Source organism: Ostrinia nubilalis, chromosome Z, assembly GCF_963855985.1.
Source record: "Ostrinia nubilalis chromosome Z, ilOstNubi1.1, whole genome shotgun sequence".
In the NCBI taxonomy this organism is placed as follows: Eukaryota; Metazoa; Arthropoda; class Insecta; order Lepidoptera; family Crambidae; genus Ostrinia; species Ostrinia nubilalis.
This window is the reverse complement of record NC_087119.1, coordinates 16,381,573-16,399,722: the sequence shown is the minus strand read 5'-3', so window position 1 is coordinate 16,399,722 and position 18,150 is coordinate 16,381,573. Positions and strand designations below refer to the sequence as shown.

Below are 18,150 nucleotides of genomic sequence, written 5' to 3'. Positions count from 1 at the left end.
GATGAAGTATTATAATTCTCTTGGGGTAGGTACTTGAAAGACCATTTTAATGGTTTGTGATTTTTTGACAATGATTACAAACTTTGAGTTTAAACAAATTGGTCAGAGTAAAATGAATTTCGTGGTATTAGTACTTAATTAACATTAGTTCTAAGAAAATTGTTTTTTAATTTGGCGATTCATTTAGAAACGTTTGAAAGTCAGAACAATAAAGTCTCAATATTTATTCGAGACCCTTGAAGATGTAACTTTATTTAAAACTTCCAGATATTGATCAGTCGAAAACTTTGTTACGTTCTTTGTCATTGATGCTGTTAGGTGGGATAATAATTACAAGAAGTTTCGAAGTATGTAATATTAGGTTTACAGTCCTAAAGCTTTTGTCTTTTATCAGAACGAGTACGTAAATATATCTTTGTTTTACAGATGAATTCAGGTTGGTAAAAGACGGAAAATATGGAAATGAAAACCCAAAAATTATAGGTGGCTGGGACGGAATGGTTGGAGAGATTTTGCGGAAGGTATGTGAAAACTTTTGTTATTATTTTAAGCCATAATGATCATGAATTCTCGGAATCACATCCTATATTTAATATTACTTTAAATAAAGTGGACGAGTAATTTCCAGCTGTGCGGCGACGGATTATTGCAATGAGTAAAATACGGGTATAATGACTATAATATTCCAGATATTAGAGAAAAGAGATAGATATAAAAATCTATAGCGTATTTAGACGCTCCATTGATTCAAACGTATCCTACTATCCTTCCTACTTAAGTAATATTATAAATGCGAAAGTTTGGATGTCTAGATGTTTGTTACTCTTTCACGCAAAAAGCACTGAACGGATTTTGTTGAAACTTTACAGTATTATTGTTTGTAACCCAGATTAATATAAAGGTTATAATTTATGCCGATCTGTGACACTAAATTTCACGCGGGTGAAGCCGCGGGAAAAAGTTAATCTACAAATAATCGTCTCACCTTTTACATGTTACTTTACGTCAAAGTCCACTTAGCACCATTTGAAATGTGTGTCTTGCTATGGGGCTTTTTTGTAAGACCTTTTATACTATAAGTCTTTTTACGTGTACGTTTTGTAGGGGAGACCTAGGAGAGTTGTGACAGAGGTGAGTTGTGACAAGGACGATTTCTCCTTACTTAATATAGTTAGGAAGCTGGAAAAAACGCTTGTTTGTCGCTTTTAAGACGCTCTTCTTGACTAAGTACCTGCGGGCGGCGCTAGAGGCACGGTTACGTAAATATGACGTCTGTGTACAGAAAAATGCGAAAAGTAAGTTTTTCGTCAAAATTTTATTTCAATTTATATCATGTTTTAGTATATGTGCACTTTTGTGTTATTTTTTCTCAAGTTGCATGTTTATTCAGGTCTCAAAATGTAGCACTGATTTTTTGTGTGCGCATCGTGTTTAGAAATTAAAAATTATTATTCGAACCAAGTCGTCATTTTAAACACCTAGGAGAGTTGTGACAGCCTGTCACAACTCTCCTAGCTTACTTAATTTTTCTGATGGGCCATTTCCACGATGTTTTTCGATGTTTTTTGTGTGTTAGAAGGTTCGTAATTTGTATAATTGCCTGCCGCTACTTTTTTGATTCTGAATAACTATACATGATTTCCATATAATAGGAACTGCTTGCTGGAGTCGAAATATAGGACCTGGCTTATGAAGTGATTAGGTTAAAAAGGGTCAAAGTTTAAGATAAAATATTTTATGCTGCGACAACTTACAATCTAAACTTGTCAAGATATAATAAGAAGAATGAGGCTTATCAAGTAAACCCAGAAGGCGAAGCTCTGTCTATGGATTATACCACCGCGACTATTTATTTTAACAGAAGAGGAAGAAAATAATATATTAAGTGACTATATTAGCTAAAAAATATAATTTAAAAAAATCCAGTGTCGTGGGAGGAAAATGAAAGCTGGAGAAATGTGGCTCAATCTGTGTAACGACATCTTATTACTATTTGTTTAAATTGTTACTAAAGGATGATTATAAAGTACTTTTTTGCTAAATAAATCATATTTGATTGAGTATAATGGTATTTTTATATCTAACAGATGAAATACAATGCTGTCACAACTCACCTCGGTACCTGTCACAACTTACCTCGGTGCTAGGAGAGTTGTGACAGAGGGAGTGGTCTAAGATTTTGGTGATTTTCTTAGAAACCCTAATACTTTAGTTAACTTTGGTGATTGTTTTGAAAACAGAAGGAACGGCGCTACATTAATTTGTATGATTCATAGCTGTGGAATGTTTTTTGAGCGAGATATGGCCCCTAAAGAAAAAATTGTCACAACTCTCCTAGGTCTCCCCTATACGTAAAATTAACATTGGATTAATTAAAATTTATAGACAGTGCAGTGGTCAAGACTTGCCCATCTTCGCATTGTCTAAACACAATACATTTTTGCGATGAGCTTTCCGTAGTGTACTTACTCAACTCTTTATCGGCAGCTTTCAGTCTACTCGTCCTTACTTCAAAGAATTGTGAAGACGAAATAAAATTGTGCAGATCAGATTTATTTAGTACAATCCCTGTCTTTATATTTTGTTTCACATCATTTTGTTCTACACTCTCTTCAAAGCGATACGAATATCTATTCCTTACTATAGGATTTATATTCTTATACATAACTCAAAGAGGGTCTGACGCAGAATATGCACTACGCAAAATGCGCACTTCTCCAAACTTATTTATAAAATACTAGCTTTTGCTTGCAGCTTCACCCGCGTGAAACTGTCACAGATCGTCATAAATTATTGCCTATATGTTATTCTGTGTTATAAACAATAATACTGTAAAGTTTCATCGAAGTCCGTTCAGTAGGTAGATTTTGCGTGAAAAAGTAACAAACATCCAGACATCCATACAAACTTTCGAATTTAATAATATTAGTAGGAGTATGATTAGTAAGTAGGGGCATTAGCATGGAAAAATGCACATTCTGAGTCAGAACCCTCAAAAAGTCAAGGTGTTAAAAGTTAAGACATAATTATAATCAAGATTACATTTGCAGTCATCTTCTTCTCGTCTAAAGATGGAATAAAATAAATCTTTATAAGCGATTATGAATAATACGCGGTACCCATCATAATTTTTTAGAACTGTAATCTACAGCTGCTTAAATTAAATATTATGAAATGTTAAACTCTCGTTTGCAAGGATAAGATTTTATTAATGTTCATCCCTTAGAACACCATTAGACGCTTCACGGAAAATCCCGTTGTTGTTATAAACATTTCGTTTCGCGAAGATTTTAATTAACAATTAATGACTTGTCTGAAAATTTCTTACGAAAAACTTTTAATTAGACAGGTAAATTTCTGTACGGAAACTAAGACTTTGATTAAATCATTAAGCTTCTTGAAATTCGATCTAGGAGGTAGTTATTTTTTTTTTAAATAAATTATGATGTCCTTAAATCCTCCTTCTTTTTTGGAATCGGTTAAAAAATAAGTTTCGTTATTATGGTTCCAATAAATAGTTTCCTTTTTCATGCGAAGTTACGCGGCATAAATCTCGAACGTCGTTCCCTTATCGCACGCATCTATAAGTTATGTACCAAAAGCTTCTGAAAAAATATTATAAAGGTATATTTTCTTTTCTCTGGTGACTTAACTTACAACACCGTTCCTTACCCTGCTCGTTACCGACTTGAAACGATATTATTAAAAGAAAGGTTCTATATATAATTGATCAAACTAATTATAATACTTACTATTCACACATAATTCTAGGTAAGTCAGTACTAAATCTTGTCAAAGCGAAATTGAATTGATAACTCTCCAATAAGGTTTATACATTCATGAACGTACTAACAGTTTGAGCAGGACATAACCTATCGTACATTCGCCTGATTCCATGAAATACAGAAACTGTATATTCAAAGCGTCAAAAGCCCGTCGGTGTTGTACTGCGGATTCGAGATTCGACGAACGCTAGTTTGATTCCCGCCGATCGCTAGACTTTGTGGTGGTTCCACTTTATACAAGCTTATAATATTTAGCTGAAATTTAGTGGTTAACGGGAATTACAGAAATGCTATTATTTTTTATTTAAAATATATGTTCATATGTTTCATCAAATTCCGTTCAGTAGTTTTTGCGTGAAATTGTAACAAATATGTTAACATCCAGACATCCAAACAAACTTTCACATTTATAATATTAGTAGGATCAAATAATCGAGACCTATGGGAGTAATTTTCTACTACCTTCATTACTGGTAGGTAGTATCGGGATATACACTTACGAATGAAAATTAGATGTATTTCAATTTTGCTCATTTCTTAGTGAATTGGATTTCCGCACAAACTAGGGTAAATCTAGGGAATAAAGGACGGATGGAAAACCCAGTTTCACGTGAAGTTATGTAAAGACGCCTATAGCATATTGACACGAGAGCTCTCATTTGATTTGTCTACATCTCCGGAGTCTCTCATAGTTTTAAAATAAGCACAGAGGCGGGATTTGTATATTGTCTTCCATTTCCTGCGGTTCTGCAATTGCAGTCTCTGCCTCATAAATTGGAAGCAAATGTTACATTTCTTGTTCATTTCTATTTTTCATCTAGCATAATATTGCGTGGCATGTTTCATATGTATGTGACTGGAACACAAAATGAATGAAAAATAACCATGCAACGAATTTGTAACCTGATTGAACTGTCTGAGTTTCTTTTTCTTAAAACAAATTCAATAATTTTTAAATAACACTTTATAGGTACATCCTTCGAAATTATTACCAAACATAACAAATCAAGGAGCCACTTCACAAATAACGTGATTATCATAATTATGATGTCATTAACTACACAATACCAGTCATGGAATTCCAATTACCTATCAAACGGCTAAATAATTGAATTATCTTATAATAATTGTAACGGTAATTTATATGAATGTCTAGCGTTTAACTCAGTCAGTGACTGAAGTATGGCAGCGGCACGGGAGGGGTGACATTGACATTATTAAGACGTGACAGAGCCTACAAATCTGAAACATATTTGAAGTCTCGCTGACATTTCCCATAAACAACAAAAAGGACAAGGACCCAAAAACACCCTCATGTACCGCTAGACCTCTAATATTGCATTTAATGTTTTAGGAAGTGGATATGGTGATTGCACCGCTAACGGTCACGATGGAAAGAGAGGCGGTGATCGACTTCAGCAAGACGTTTTTATCTTTTGATCTGAAACCGGGCGCTAACAATATCAAAGAAGATTCATCTATATTCAGTTTCTTACACCCACTTTCCAAAGAGTTATGGGTGAGGGAAATTTCAATACATCCTAACGTCTTTCTTTAACATTTGTCTTTCATCTTTATGTATACCCACACTTTGACTATTCAAGGACTATACCTAATATCTTTGGTATATTTTGTTATATATTTTACCGTTTTTAATCATATCCTTGTTTTTTAGGTGTGCATCCTATTCAGCCTGTTTGCTGTAAGCGTGGTCTTATTCTTGGTTTCACGATTCTCCCCTAATGAGTGGCGTATTGTATCATTTCCCGATGGTCAATCTTCGGAACATAATGAAGTTACAACAACTAAGGTAAGGGCTGAATTGAATACAACCATTTTTCAATAGCTTTTTGGCGTTAAGACTCGCCTCTCAATCTAAATTTTTAGAATTTAACTTGAAGCTATCGAACTGCCTAAGGGAATCGAACCCACCACCATTCGCTTGCCGGGCGACTGCTCTTCCATCTGAGCTACTTAGACACTGGATGAACCGGTCGAAAGATTCAAGTGTAATTCGCTGATACTGACAGCGTTTATTTCATCAGTGTTGGGTAGTACAACCCTTAAATATAGGTACTCAAAACGAATATTATGAAACTCTATAATTTTTTCATTCAAAATTATTAACATTTTTATTAAAGAAATAAATCATAAAATGCAAACACCCACCGAAAAATACCATTTTATTTTAGCAACACCAAACGGATTCAACGGAATGCAATATAATACATTGCAATCGTGTGACAGCCAATTATAAAATTGTTTTCCTTTTCACGACCGTTTATTGTTTTATTGTTTGGCGATGCTTCAGTTGCCATACTTGCAATTATTTATTGTGAAAGGTGTACTCGTATTGTAGTCCAGTCAATGAATGCTTTAACGACGGTGTAGAGAGAAATCCCTGGAACACAATTTCTGACCTCGGGACTTTATTTAGACTAGTTAGGAGGTTAACATAGCAAAAGTCCCCGCCCTTAGCCCTTGAGCCGGCGGGGAGAGGGGGGTTTAAAGGTACCACTTTTCGGTTTTTTGCTTAATCCTCGGAAACTATGCATCCTAGTGACATGGCTACTACGAACCAAAAAAAGTTTATTCAATTTGCTACAGGTGAGACAGTCAAGTTTTTTCACGGTATCTGCTCTAGAAGGTCTGTAATACTGGAAATTTTAATTTTGTCTTACATATTCCCATCAGGAGAAAATCGACTAAATCAACATTGAGCTAATATTCTAGACATGCGGGAGCATGTTAAGCCTAGTTCCAGGGAGGGGACTGCACCGTGCGTATATTTAAACGAACCAATTGGAGCCACTTTTGACTCCTCATCACTCAAAAATTACTGTGCATTAACACTTCAAATTTGGCTCATGTATTGAGACTTGCAAGATAAACATTAGCTTCAAATTTCATAAATATACCTCAAACGGTTATTTAGGTATTGACGTTCAAAAATCGACATTTAGGACACTAAACTCTATCTATCACCTGTGAAATGTTAAAATTTACTGGTTTTTTATTTGTTCCTTTGTATTTACACAGCTACCTATCTGGATGCCAAATTTGAACCTTCAAGGTCATCTGGAAGTGGTTAGAATTTGGTCTTATAGGTCAGCCATGTAGATTTTTAGACGTCAATACCCAAAGAACCGTTTGAGGTATATTTATGAATTTTGAAGCTGATGTTTATCTTGCAAGTCTCAACACATGAGCCAAATTTGAAGTGTTAATGCACAGTACTTTTTGAGTGATGAGCAGTCAAAAGTGGCTCCAATTGGTTCGTTTAAATATACGCACGGTGCAGTCCCCTCCCTGGAACTAGACTTAACATGCTCCCGCATGTCTAGAATATTAGCTCAATGTTGATTTAGTCGATTTTCTCCTGATGGAAACATGTAAGACAAAAATAAAATTTCCAATATTACAGACCTTCTAGAGCAGATGCCGCGAAAACTATACAAGATATAGAAAAACTTGACTATCTCACCTGTAGCAAATTGAATAAGCTTTTTTTGGTTCATAGTGGCCATGTCACTAGCACGCATAGTTTCCGAGGATTAAGCGAAAAACCGAAAAGTGGTACCATTGAACCCCCCTCTCCCCGCCGGCTGAAGGGCTAAGGGCGGGGACTTTTGCTATGTTCACCTCCTGACTAGTCTAAATAAAGTCCCGAAGTCAAAAATTGTGTTCCACGGATTTCCATCTATAATGCTTTATTGACTGGACTATTGGTAGATATTTGCTGCTTTAAAAAAGAGAATAAACTGACATGTAATGCAAAGCATTTACAGACAGTTGCTTGCTCTAACTTTTTTTAACTTGAAGTTTTTTTTTTCAGGCGAGTGTCGTTAACGAGTTTAGCTTTTGGAATTCGATGTGGTTCTCCCTAGGCTCGTTCATGCAGCAGGGTAGCGACATTACCCCGAGGTCAGTGAATATTTTAATATTTGATTGTCGTAAGTATATTAGTTCTTATAATTCAGTAAATTCGAGAAAACCACAATCTTATAGGTTCACAAACAGTTTGAACAGATCTGCAATAAGAAAATGCACCTTTAAAATTCACTCAATGCGCCCACGGTAGAATGCATTTAGATATATTGCGCACAATTTCTTGTTGCACTTACAAAATTGTATCTATTTAAAAATTTAATTAAACGACCCAAGAAACCTTGCAGCTTATTAACTTATATTATCGTTTACAAAGTGTCACAGTGAACATTTAATATAACCTTCATGAAATAAAGGCGACGTTAGATAAGTAGGCATTACAATAAAATTCCTTTGTTTCAGATCTGTATCTGGCAGAATTGTAGGCTCCGTTTGGTGGTTTTTCGCTCTGATCGTAATATCATCGTACACGGCAAACATGACGACTTATTTGACTATTTCTCGTATAACGGACCCGGCTCCAACGTTCAGCAAAGTAGCAACATGCCCTGAGGTATAGTGAAATAATGAAAAATATGCCTAAATTCTCAGTACTTTCGTTGAAACGAGGGATATAATTGTACTTTTTTTAGGACTCTACCATGGGACAAGGGAGCACGCCTCTGCCCCAGGACTCTGTTGAAGAACACGGCTGGCTGGCGTTCCTTCTTGACCGATCGTCTGCGACTAAAGATAAACCGAGACCTTGTGAAATGCTCGTCACTGTTACCAGCTCCGGAGTGAAAGATTTCGCCGTCGCTCTACCAAAAGGATCCAAGTTGCGGTGGGCATATTTACTGTACTCGAGTACACATAACCTTGTCTTTGCATTAGCGAGCGCTGCCACGCTATTTAATTAACTGTAATTTTGCGAAGCGAATTTCAGCGTACTCTGCGAATTAAAGTTAAGCGAATAGCACAAGTAGCTATATGTAAGGTTTCTTTTCTAGGGAGGGCATCAACCTCGCTTTGACATCGCTTAAAAATGACGGGGAATTGCAGAAGCTTATTCGGAAATGGTTCACGCTTGCAGAGTGTGATTTGACGGATAAGGCAAGTTTGATTGTGAAAAATGCTTTGGTTGGTAACGACTCGTTTTGTTAACGGAGTAATTTGTTTACAGAGCGTTCAAGGGTCGGAGTTGACGCTGAGTGAAGTGGCTGGGTTGTTTTACGTGTTAATGGGTGGTTTAGCGCTGGCTCTGGCGGTGGCTTTGTTGGAGTTCTGCCAGCACGGGCGGGCTGAGGCCGCGCGGTCCAATGTTCCGCTCGGGACGGCCCTGAAGGCCAAGGCCCGCATGGCCTCTCGGGCTGAGCGTAAGGCCGCACAACAACACACCCCGCAGCGCGAGCACGACCGCCTCGGATGGAATGGTGGAGCCTTCACTGGAGTAAGTTGAATTAATATTATACTTATTCATTTAATTTAAGACAGGGAGTTGACAATATTTTTTCTGGGTAGGTATTTTTTGTTTATGTAAGTTTATAGACTAGACACTCTATGCTCACTAAAAAAAGAAATACCTACTTTAAATATTCTTTGATCACCTATTGAACATTTGCACCTAAAAACCAACATGTACATCATTTAATAATTAAAAGATAAGATCGTAACGAAATCTTCAAAGTTTCGTGAATTTGGAAAGTTCTGAGTAATTTTAACTAAATGGGTAACAGTTTTTGATGTTTCGTACTACTAAGAAAGAACAAGTAACTTGTATAATTAGCTAGTGTAGACTGTTTGAAAAGTATTTTACTTAGGTATAATCCGTACTACTAACTCTCCGATAAAACTGGAAGTTCACTAACGGGCATTGTTTAGGATTATTATGCTTCAAGAGCAAAGTTTGTAGTCCTACAATATTCATGAATGCACTTCGTTGTACTAAACTTCATCGATAAAGTGATAATTGAAAATTAATGGACCTGTTATAGGTCTGTACTTTTCTTGTTAAAATGTATTTGGCCCTGATTACGAAGTCTGAGAACGTAGATTTTTTTAGCAGCAAAAAAATTTGATATAATGTATTTAAGAGCCATTTTACATTTTCGTGCGAATTTCTAAGATTTTGGAAGCATGAATTACTATCTTAAGCAACACCCAGAGATTATTTAATAACTGCGAAAGATAGGTCAATCCTTGGTGTTGACCATTAATGAAACGGATTTACTAAAACTCTTTTGCTTAATTCACAGTGCCCCATCTCCCACAACCATTTTACGGAAAAATTGCCGCAGACTCATTTTCAAAGTCCTGTATCTATTATTTATGCTCATATAATAAGCTTAAAAATATATAGTAATCATCGGACATATATTCTTGTAGTCCATTAATGAAATAGATTCTTGAATTTCATTACCATTATTGAGTAAAATCTAAAAATAATTTGGCAAATTTGAAGATTAACGTCACATTTTGATCGTGCTTTTTGTTTTAAAAACACAGCAATAACTGCAATAAAAGTATCCCAAAATAAAGAATATTTATTGTAGAATTGATTTCTACAGTTATTGTTTAAATATTAGTAACCACTTTGTCAAAATATTGATGTGAATATCAGTATAAATTACAATGCGCAAGCCGACATCGATTAGTATGGCGCGAGCGCCCGTCAAGGCAGGACCTGTGTCATTTTTCCCGCCGTGACGTTTACGTGCATTCGTGTCGTAAAGCGGTGATTTGTACGGCGACCAAATACATTTGATACTATGCCGAGAGGCTGTTTCGAGTCGGCCGGCCGAGCAGAAATTGAAATGATGAATTTTAATTTCTTTGACGGATCTGGGTGTAACTATGTATAATATGTAGGTACCATGTATTTAATTTAATAAATACATTATAAAAAAGTATATCCATTATGCTAGCACCCTTAACACAAGCATATTGGTGGCCTACTTTTGGACTAGATGGCGCTGTGAAATTGTTCAAAGATTTGTTTATTTATTTATCCGCTTTGAGTTTTGTTTCGTGAAGAAGAAAAAGAAGCGTTTTGTTTCGAGAGGGAAGCTTTGTTGTTAAATCTATACTAATAAAAGAGGAAAGATTTAATTGTTTGTTTGTTTGGAGGCAATAGGCTCCGAAAAAAAATTCTCTCACGATTTAGAATCCTAATTTTTTTCTATGTAGGCTATAAAATATTTTCAAAACTTTAGTACAAAATCTTTGATAAAATTCGACGTTTAATAAATAAATTAGATAACATATTAATACTTTTTTTTCAGTACGATTTTAGTACTTGTTTTTCAGAAATTCCACGATTTAACTAAACTTCTAGTGTTTATATTTTATGCATAATTTATTAACTTCTAAAATATACATATATCCTATTGATAGATGACGTGCTTCGTATTTTAATTAAATTATTACCTGACTATGTTAAAAAGGTGTGGAATGTTATTTTGGAGATAACTTGGTTCCATAGAAATATAGAGAGATGCTAAGTAATGCGCTGAGTTCGAAACTCAGTGTCGAATTAGAAATTCACACACACAAAGAAATCAAATTATGTGCTCATTATCCACTGCGGTATCAGTATTCAACGTTCGAATAATCTTTAGTACTATGCAAGCAATATAAACTGTTTACATAATGACGTCGCTACTGTCATCATTGCTTTCACAAGCAATATGTTCCAATTTGTGCCTTGTCACATTTCCCTTTAGTTTCTGTGATCTATGCTTGTTTCTAAGTTGATATCAATAAAATGTTCCTTAGTACTTTTGATTTAAATTATTTTTTTATTTTGACACGTGTTTGAAAAATCAAGGTCAGATTACAATAAAATAACAAGTGAAAACGTAATATTGCATTGCAACTCGCAATTTCGCAATATTGATGAGGAGATTCCATTGGAAAGTCTGTATTCATTCCTAGGATTCCCCTAACACCATCAAATTCAAGAGAATTCAAGAGAGTGCAGTTTCCCATCTCATGCTTAGGGACCACGGTTTAAAATAGTGTGGTTGCATAGAGCCTGCAACGGGCAACCGCGTGCGCAGCTGCTCATACTAATTTTCGATAAAAAGCAAGTGTTGGCGCCCTCACGAGTTTTAGCGGAGTTCCATATGGTAGCGGGAGTAGACTTAATGGAAATCTATGCTTCTCCGACGACCAGTTGTATGTGGAATACTCCAGAGTATGCGCACACAATATTATAGCCTGGTGATTTTAGCACCTGAAGGAAAAACAAAAAAACATTGTTTACAAAGAAATCTGCGGCAGGTGTAGTGTTTTAATTTTGTTTTAGAAAGATCTCATAATTTTGTAAGTATTCAAATATTTAAACATAATAATTTGTAGATTTTATATCAAAAAATATAATCATTTATTTTAACAAAATTAATTTTCTTAGAATATTTTAATTCTATTAGAACCATTTTCCACTTCATCGCAGAAGAAGTCGCGGGCAAAAAGCTAGTATGAAATATGTAGTATTGCCCGCGGCTTCACCCGCTTGAAATTTAGTTTGTCACAGATCGTCATAAATTATAGCCTATACATTGTTATTCTGGTCGACGCCAGGGATGGATGAGCGTCGCTGTCGCTGGCGACAGGGTCTTCTGGTTCAGGGTTCATGGCGTAGGTCTCAGGCAAAATGAAATCCACTCGTAGAAATTAATAAACTCAGTGTATTCACGAAAATAATTACACACAGCACTAGAGTCGTATCGGAACTGAGTGAACCAAAGGTCTTGCGATAGGAACTTCCGACCCGAGTGATAGTTGAACACAGACTGCCTAGTACTGCTGTACTGTACTGTAAAGTTTCATCAAAATCTGTTCAGTAGTTTTTGCGTGAAAGTGTAACAAACATCCAGACATCCACACAAACTTTCGTATTTATAATATTAGTAAGACTAGTAAGAAGTAAGATAGTAAGATGAATTATTTTAGTTATTTGTTTACTTATAATAATATTTATTTATTTATTTCTTAGCTCTGTCTGATAATGGATCTGGAGGAGATGCAATGGCCACCTCCGTAACAAAACAATAGAACCCTATGGAGTTTGGGCTTGTGTGATTCGCCTTGACGAATATTTCGTATCCAGGGTCCGATGATGGAGCTGTAAGGGGGCAGATTTTTTTTTCACTATGTGATTGTCTTTATTTTGTACTTAATATATATTTTACATATTATACCTGTTCGTGTTTCATTATGAATCGAAATATAAAAGACTTATTAAACTCTATTAAAAATTTAAATTAATTTATCAAGTTTGAATACCTCATTCTACCTTAAAATTAATAACTTAAATCAAGTCTTAATATAGTCACGGCTCAAGATTTTTTTGTCCATTTCAGCGTTCTTTTTACTCTTTTGACGTTACGTTGACAGCTTTTACCTAAATTCGCGCGGAATATTTTTGTGAAATGGCTCTTAATTATGTCCAGACGATAGCACATCAGGCTATACATTTTCGTTGCAAAGTCGCCTTTATCGCAACTACGTAAGATACCACAGTGTTTACGTTGACGTGCTCTCGAGGCTTTGGGCAGTTTTCCCGATGCGCAATTAGCTGTAGTTCCTAAATAGTTATTACTTACTCTGATATACACATAATGTATTGCGATTCACATAAGGACGTATCCCTCACGAGGTTTGTATAATCGGGAGAGAAATATAAATGAAAGAAATAATAAATGTTTCTTTCTTTATTTATTTCAAATAGAGCCGTGTTCCATCAATGACAGAATTCTGAACTATCCAAGTAGTTTACACATAATATTTTATAACTTACCTGCCTACGTGTATTAAAATTCAATTAACGCGATATGAAAATTGATATCGCAGAATTGATCACTACATTTTAATATCGGTTGGTTTTTCCTGAAAACAGCATTCGGAGACTAAAAATTAAATGATGCAGCGCAATGGTCGCTTCAGCGATGTCAATAAACGATATTGATTAAATTCACGAATAGTTCTACGATAACCGAAGATAAAATATGAATATCAATCATTTCCAAAATATTCCGGTAAATTTTAACGGTATTTCAGTGGCACGTTGTATAAAAATAAATATTTCAGCCATCTATACTATTGTAATAGTATTTATAGTAGTTGCGCATAAATTGAATTATCAAGTTTCTTCCAGCGTATTTGTTTACTCCGTGACATGTTAACTGATGCTGTCCTTCATAACTCTATCGCGGCAATTGTGAACGCGAATAGAGCCGAAAATACGAACACTGTCCCGCAGCCTGTTGGTTTTGATAATAAAGGGTGTCCCAAAATTAGCACATCACACTAGCACCGGGGTTATGTTGGCCTAAGATGCATCGAAGAAGTCAAGTGTCAATTTTAAAACATAACTAAAATTGGTCATATCTCCTAATTCATAAAAGTTTTCTATGGACATTAATACCTACCTTAATGGTCATGATCAGGTCATTTAAAATTTTATCTCAAAACTCAGTTAAACGCGTCTCGATGCGTCTCGATGGACAAGTTTCCAATTTTTTTCTTTTAATAAAACTTGAAAATATAAGTAAAACTGATCATCACTTACTATCAGGTGAGATACAGGCCAAGAGCTTCCTCGTTGTAGGTATTAAAAAAAAACTAATAATAATTGTGAAAGAATATGAAAATATCTCTACAAATATCTCTGTAATGAAATTGCAGTTTGTCGAGAAATAAAATTATTTTTCTTTATTTTCCTATCAGTACTACAGCCCGGCCAACCAGATCGGCCAGGAGGAGACGGCGTTGCATGCCAGCTTCACGCAAGTCTGATGCTCGAGCCGGGACGTTGGCACCATTCGCCGCCCGTCCCACTCCAAGCAGATGTCGACCTCCGTCGATCTGTACCAGCTGTAAGCTGCTAAGGTCTTCAGCGGCGTCCCCTAGGTCAGTTTCAAAAACTACCCTAACGTGATCACAAACGACCAGGCTATTAACGTTGCTATTAAAAGATCTTACCTATTGTACGCGGGAAGAAAACTGTTCGGCCACACACAAACATTTGGAATTGAGGTACGATGTGTGTGGTATAGGCACGAGATGAAATCTTTTGAAATTTTAAGCCGGATTTTAAAATCCATGTAATCAATAGCAGTAATTATATATTTGTCTGATATATCCGTTCTACATTTATCAATTGTCTTAGTAGTGTTTACCGTTGAGCTACATTATTTTACTACACCATTAGGTCCTACGAGACATGTCGTAAGTCACTTGCAACCCTTAAGTACGGGAATTTACCGGTAATTATTAAGGTTCCAGAGGTCTACCTCCTTTCAACCGTTAATATCCTAAATATTTCCTTTGGTATTCAAATTGTTATGTAAATATTTATTATTATCCTAAACAGTTCCTCCGAGAATTAATTACTTTTACGAATTTCATACTGCTAAAGGAATGATAGAACATTATCGTAGACGTTTTAATTAACTGCTCTTTGTCGTTTTAGATATATTTAAATGCAAATTTAATAATATTTTGTTATTGTATTGTTATATTAATTTAAGATTTTGCCTGTATATTTTTAATGACTGTCAAACCGACGGAACCCAAATATATTTCTGAGCTAATCACGCTCAATGATCTCCAGCGAATTATGATCGTTTCTTCATTTCTAATCGAATACGAACCGATCCTGATTCGTGCTATTTAAATAACTATATACATTTCTGTTTTGGTGTTTATTACCAAGTAGATAAATATCAGGGTCTTATAATACGTGTTATACTAAGTAAAACATTCAATTAGGTGACATAATTCAAATTGGTGTAAATTTTAAAACGTAGTTAGCAAGATAAACGTTAATTACGGGCCGGAAACTTAGCTTCAACATATTATCTGTTTTACTACACATTTATATTATCGGTGTATTTAATAAGTTAAGTGCATTTACTTAATGTTTTATCATATAATCATTAATTGGAATATGAGTGAATAATAGCTCGACTAGTTGTAACAATGCATATTATAGAACCCATTTACGGGATTTGTCGGTGTTTACAATTACTAAATGTTACCTTACCTGAAACCTGCTTAACCCCAGCAATTAGAAAGTTAGTAAATTTTAATAGTAACCTACCCCGGAAAAATCCGCCGCAATCATCCACTTTTCATACATGTTTAGTACTTATATTATTATAAATATGAAGAATTTGGTGTTACATGTTTACAATAAGAATAGCAGCTTCACGTTAAGCGTTTAATGTTTTAAACCTATTTTATGTATACTTTGTTAAAATTTTGTTTCCATTTTAATTTACTTCACTTACCAACTGTTTAGATTTAGGAAATTATCTATAGGTGTCTAATTCTAAACCTACTATAAATTATTAATTGATGTGTGATGACAGGTTAAAATAGTTGTATCATTAGGGTATACCGTATTAAATTAAGAATTTAGCGAACTTAGTATAACTATGTCACTTACTTACACTTATTTTTGTTTTTCGTCGATAATCTCTTGTATCGCGGATTTCTTAATCAGTAATTTATTGAATATACGTATACTTCATTCTTTGAAAGAATAAATTAAGTTGACATATTTTATTTTGTAGGTCTAAAAATTACTATCGAATAAGATAACGCCAAAGGCAAATTATATCATATCAACCAAAGATCTTTAAAAACGTATTTAGAATCATTTTCAAAAATAACACATTTCAAGAATACTTACCTTGAAACCGATTTGTTAGTTGCATTTTGTTTTAGCTTGTTGCTCTAAACGCGTTTACTATGCTTCCGTCCTACGCTGTTTTATAGTTAAATGAAATAAGTATGGTTATCATTTTTATGTGTGCGACCTTAAGGCCAAATAAAATGTACTCTGAACAAGGAGTACCGACTGATATAAAATACCCAAGCTCATATTTTTTACATTTATGTGCCAAAACGTAATGTTAAAAACGTCGTATGAAACTCGTGTGCATTGGTTTATTATACTCTCAGCTATAATATCCATCTTTTACCTCTTGTCACTTTAATTAATGTCTTGCCCTCAAAAAATGTAATGAAATTAGACTAACTGATAATTACTTACGTGAAACTTGATTATTTCTTAATCACCTGGCTATCTTGCTTATTTTAATGATAATGTACAATGTACATACTTCAATCAAAGTTGATTGTAGGTGTTTAAATAAATGAAGAGTGCTGCTGCGGTCACATCCGTCCGTCAGTTGAAGGCTGAATTATGCTCGTGGCGTAATTTATTTAAATGGGTGGAAGGGAATTTAAAAACTACGGCTAACGAGTCGTAAAAATAATATTAATTACGTCATTACTGCGGTGTGCCATACGTGTGCTTCCTCACCTCACACCCGCTAAATGGCCGGTTCGTGTAAAGAAATATTTTATTATTGGCAGTTTGAAAAGAACCTGTAATGGCCTATTGCATTATTTGCACACACAAAAAATATGTAAGCGTAACGAATTGTAGGTAAAACTTCTCAAAATTAAAACATGCCAATAAAGGCAAATTTAATTCAGGCTGTTTTTTTTTTTCGAATTATAAAATAATATAAAAGAAATTGGGAAACTTTGTATTGAAAAATTAAAAAATGTAAATGCGTACATCAGTGCTAGCTTTATTCTGGACGATTAACAGAACCTCTCCCACAAAATATAATACAGATGCAAAGATAATAGAAATCAGTTCAAAATGTGGCCTCGATTCGGAGTATAATTGTTTACGAATGGTTATATTCCCGCACTCCTAATAAATTAATAACATATTTAAACTTGCATTTGCAAACTCACTAATTTAGATTTTACCCTAGTACTAAATATAAAGACATACATTAAGTTATATTATATTCTTCAAATGACTGATTTACATAATCGTTTCATCGTAGATTCTAGGATCTAAGTCATAAGTATTGAAATATGTTACTGTTGTTAACTTAGGTTATGGATAATTTACTGATGAAAATAATTTACTTTCATGTGCTTGATATTTGTAAATTTATGTAGCAGGTTGAATATATGAATATCGATTATAATTTACAATTTAAATATGATAGAGATTTGTGGCTAGTCAACAAAGCACAATCCAAATAGCGGAATGCTTAATAATTTTATTGACAGACCGACATTGTGTTTTTAGAGATACCTATTTTATTTAACTCTTTATTATTGTAACTTACATTCACGTTATGTTCGATGGACACTTCTTGTAACCTCTTATTTATGTATAATAAATACTTATCCGTATGTGGAGACTACCTAAATAAACGTTTAATAAAGTACCAATAAACGTAATTGTGGTTTTATTTCACTGCCTGACATTATTCTCGAATTTTCAGTGAGTAGTTGACACCAATAAATTTTAAAGCTGCCACTTCTTTAAACCCTTCAATATAACCTCGAACCGATAGTTTTAGATTTGCTATTTTGCCTGATTATTAAATCTAACTACAAACACAGTCACATGATGAAGGCAACCGTGGTCGACTGATTTTCTATCATACTACTCCTA

General features: G+C 34.6%; 1 protein-coding gene across 1 annotated transcript in view; it reads left to right on the top strand.

The window, feature by feature from the left end:
- LOC135086527 (glutamate receptor 1-like) overlaps positions 1 to 17,887 on the top strand; it is a 195,187-nt gene extending 177,300 nt beyond the window's left edge. Inside the window, exons 10-18 of the mRNA XM_063981262.1 lie at positions 427 to 521; positions 5,140 to 5,304; positions 5,461 to 5,595; positions 7,621 to 7,709; positions 8,076 to 8,226; positions 8,306 to 8,496; positions 8,663 to 8,765; positions 8,836 to 9,102; positions 14,382 to 17,887. Coding sequence (XP_063837332.1) covers positions 427 to 521; positions 5,140 to 5,304; positions 5,461 to 5,595; positions 7,621 to 7,709; positions 8,076 to 8,226; positions 8,306 to 8,496; positions 8,663 to 8,765; positions 8,836 to 9,102; positions 14,382 to 14,450 — 1,265 coding nt within the window. The 3' untranslated portion in view covers positions 14,451 to 17,887. The remainder of the gene's footprint in view (positions 1 to 426; positions 522 to 5,139; positions 5,305 to 5,460; positions 5,596 to 7,620; positions 7,710 to 8,075; positions 8,227 to 8,305; positions 8,497 to 8,662; positions 8,766 to 8,835; positions 9,103 to 14,381) is intronic.
- Positions 17,888 to 18,150: the final 263 nt, after the last annotated feature.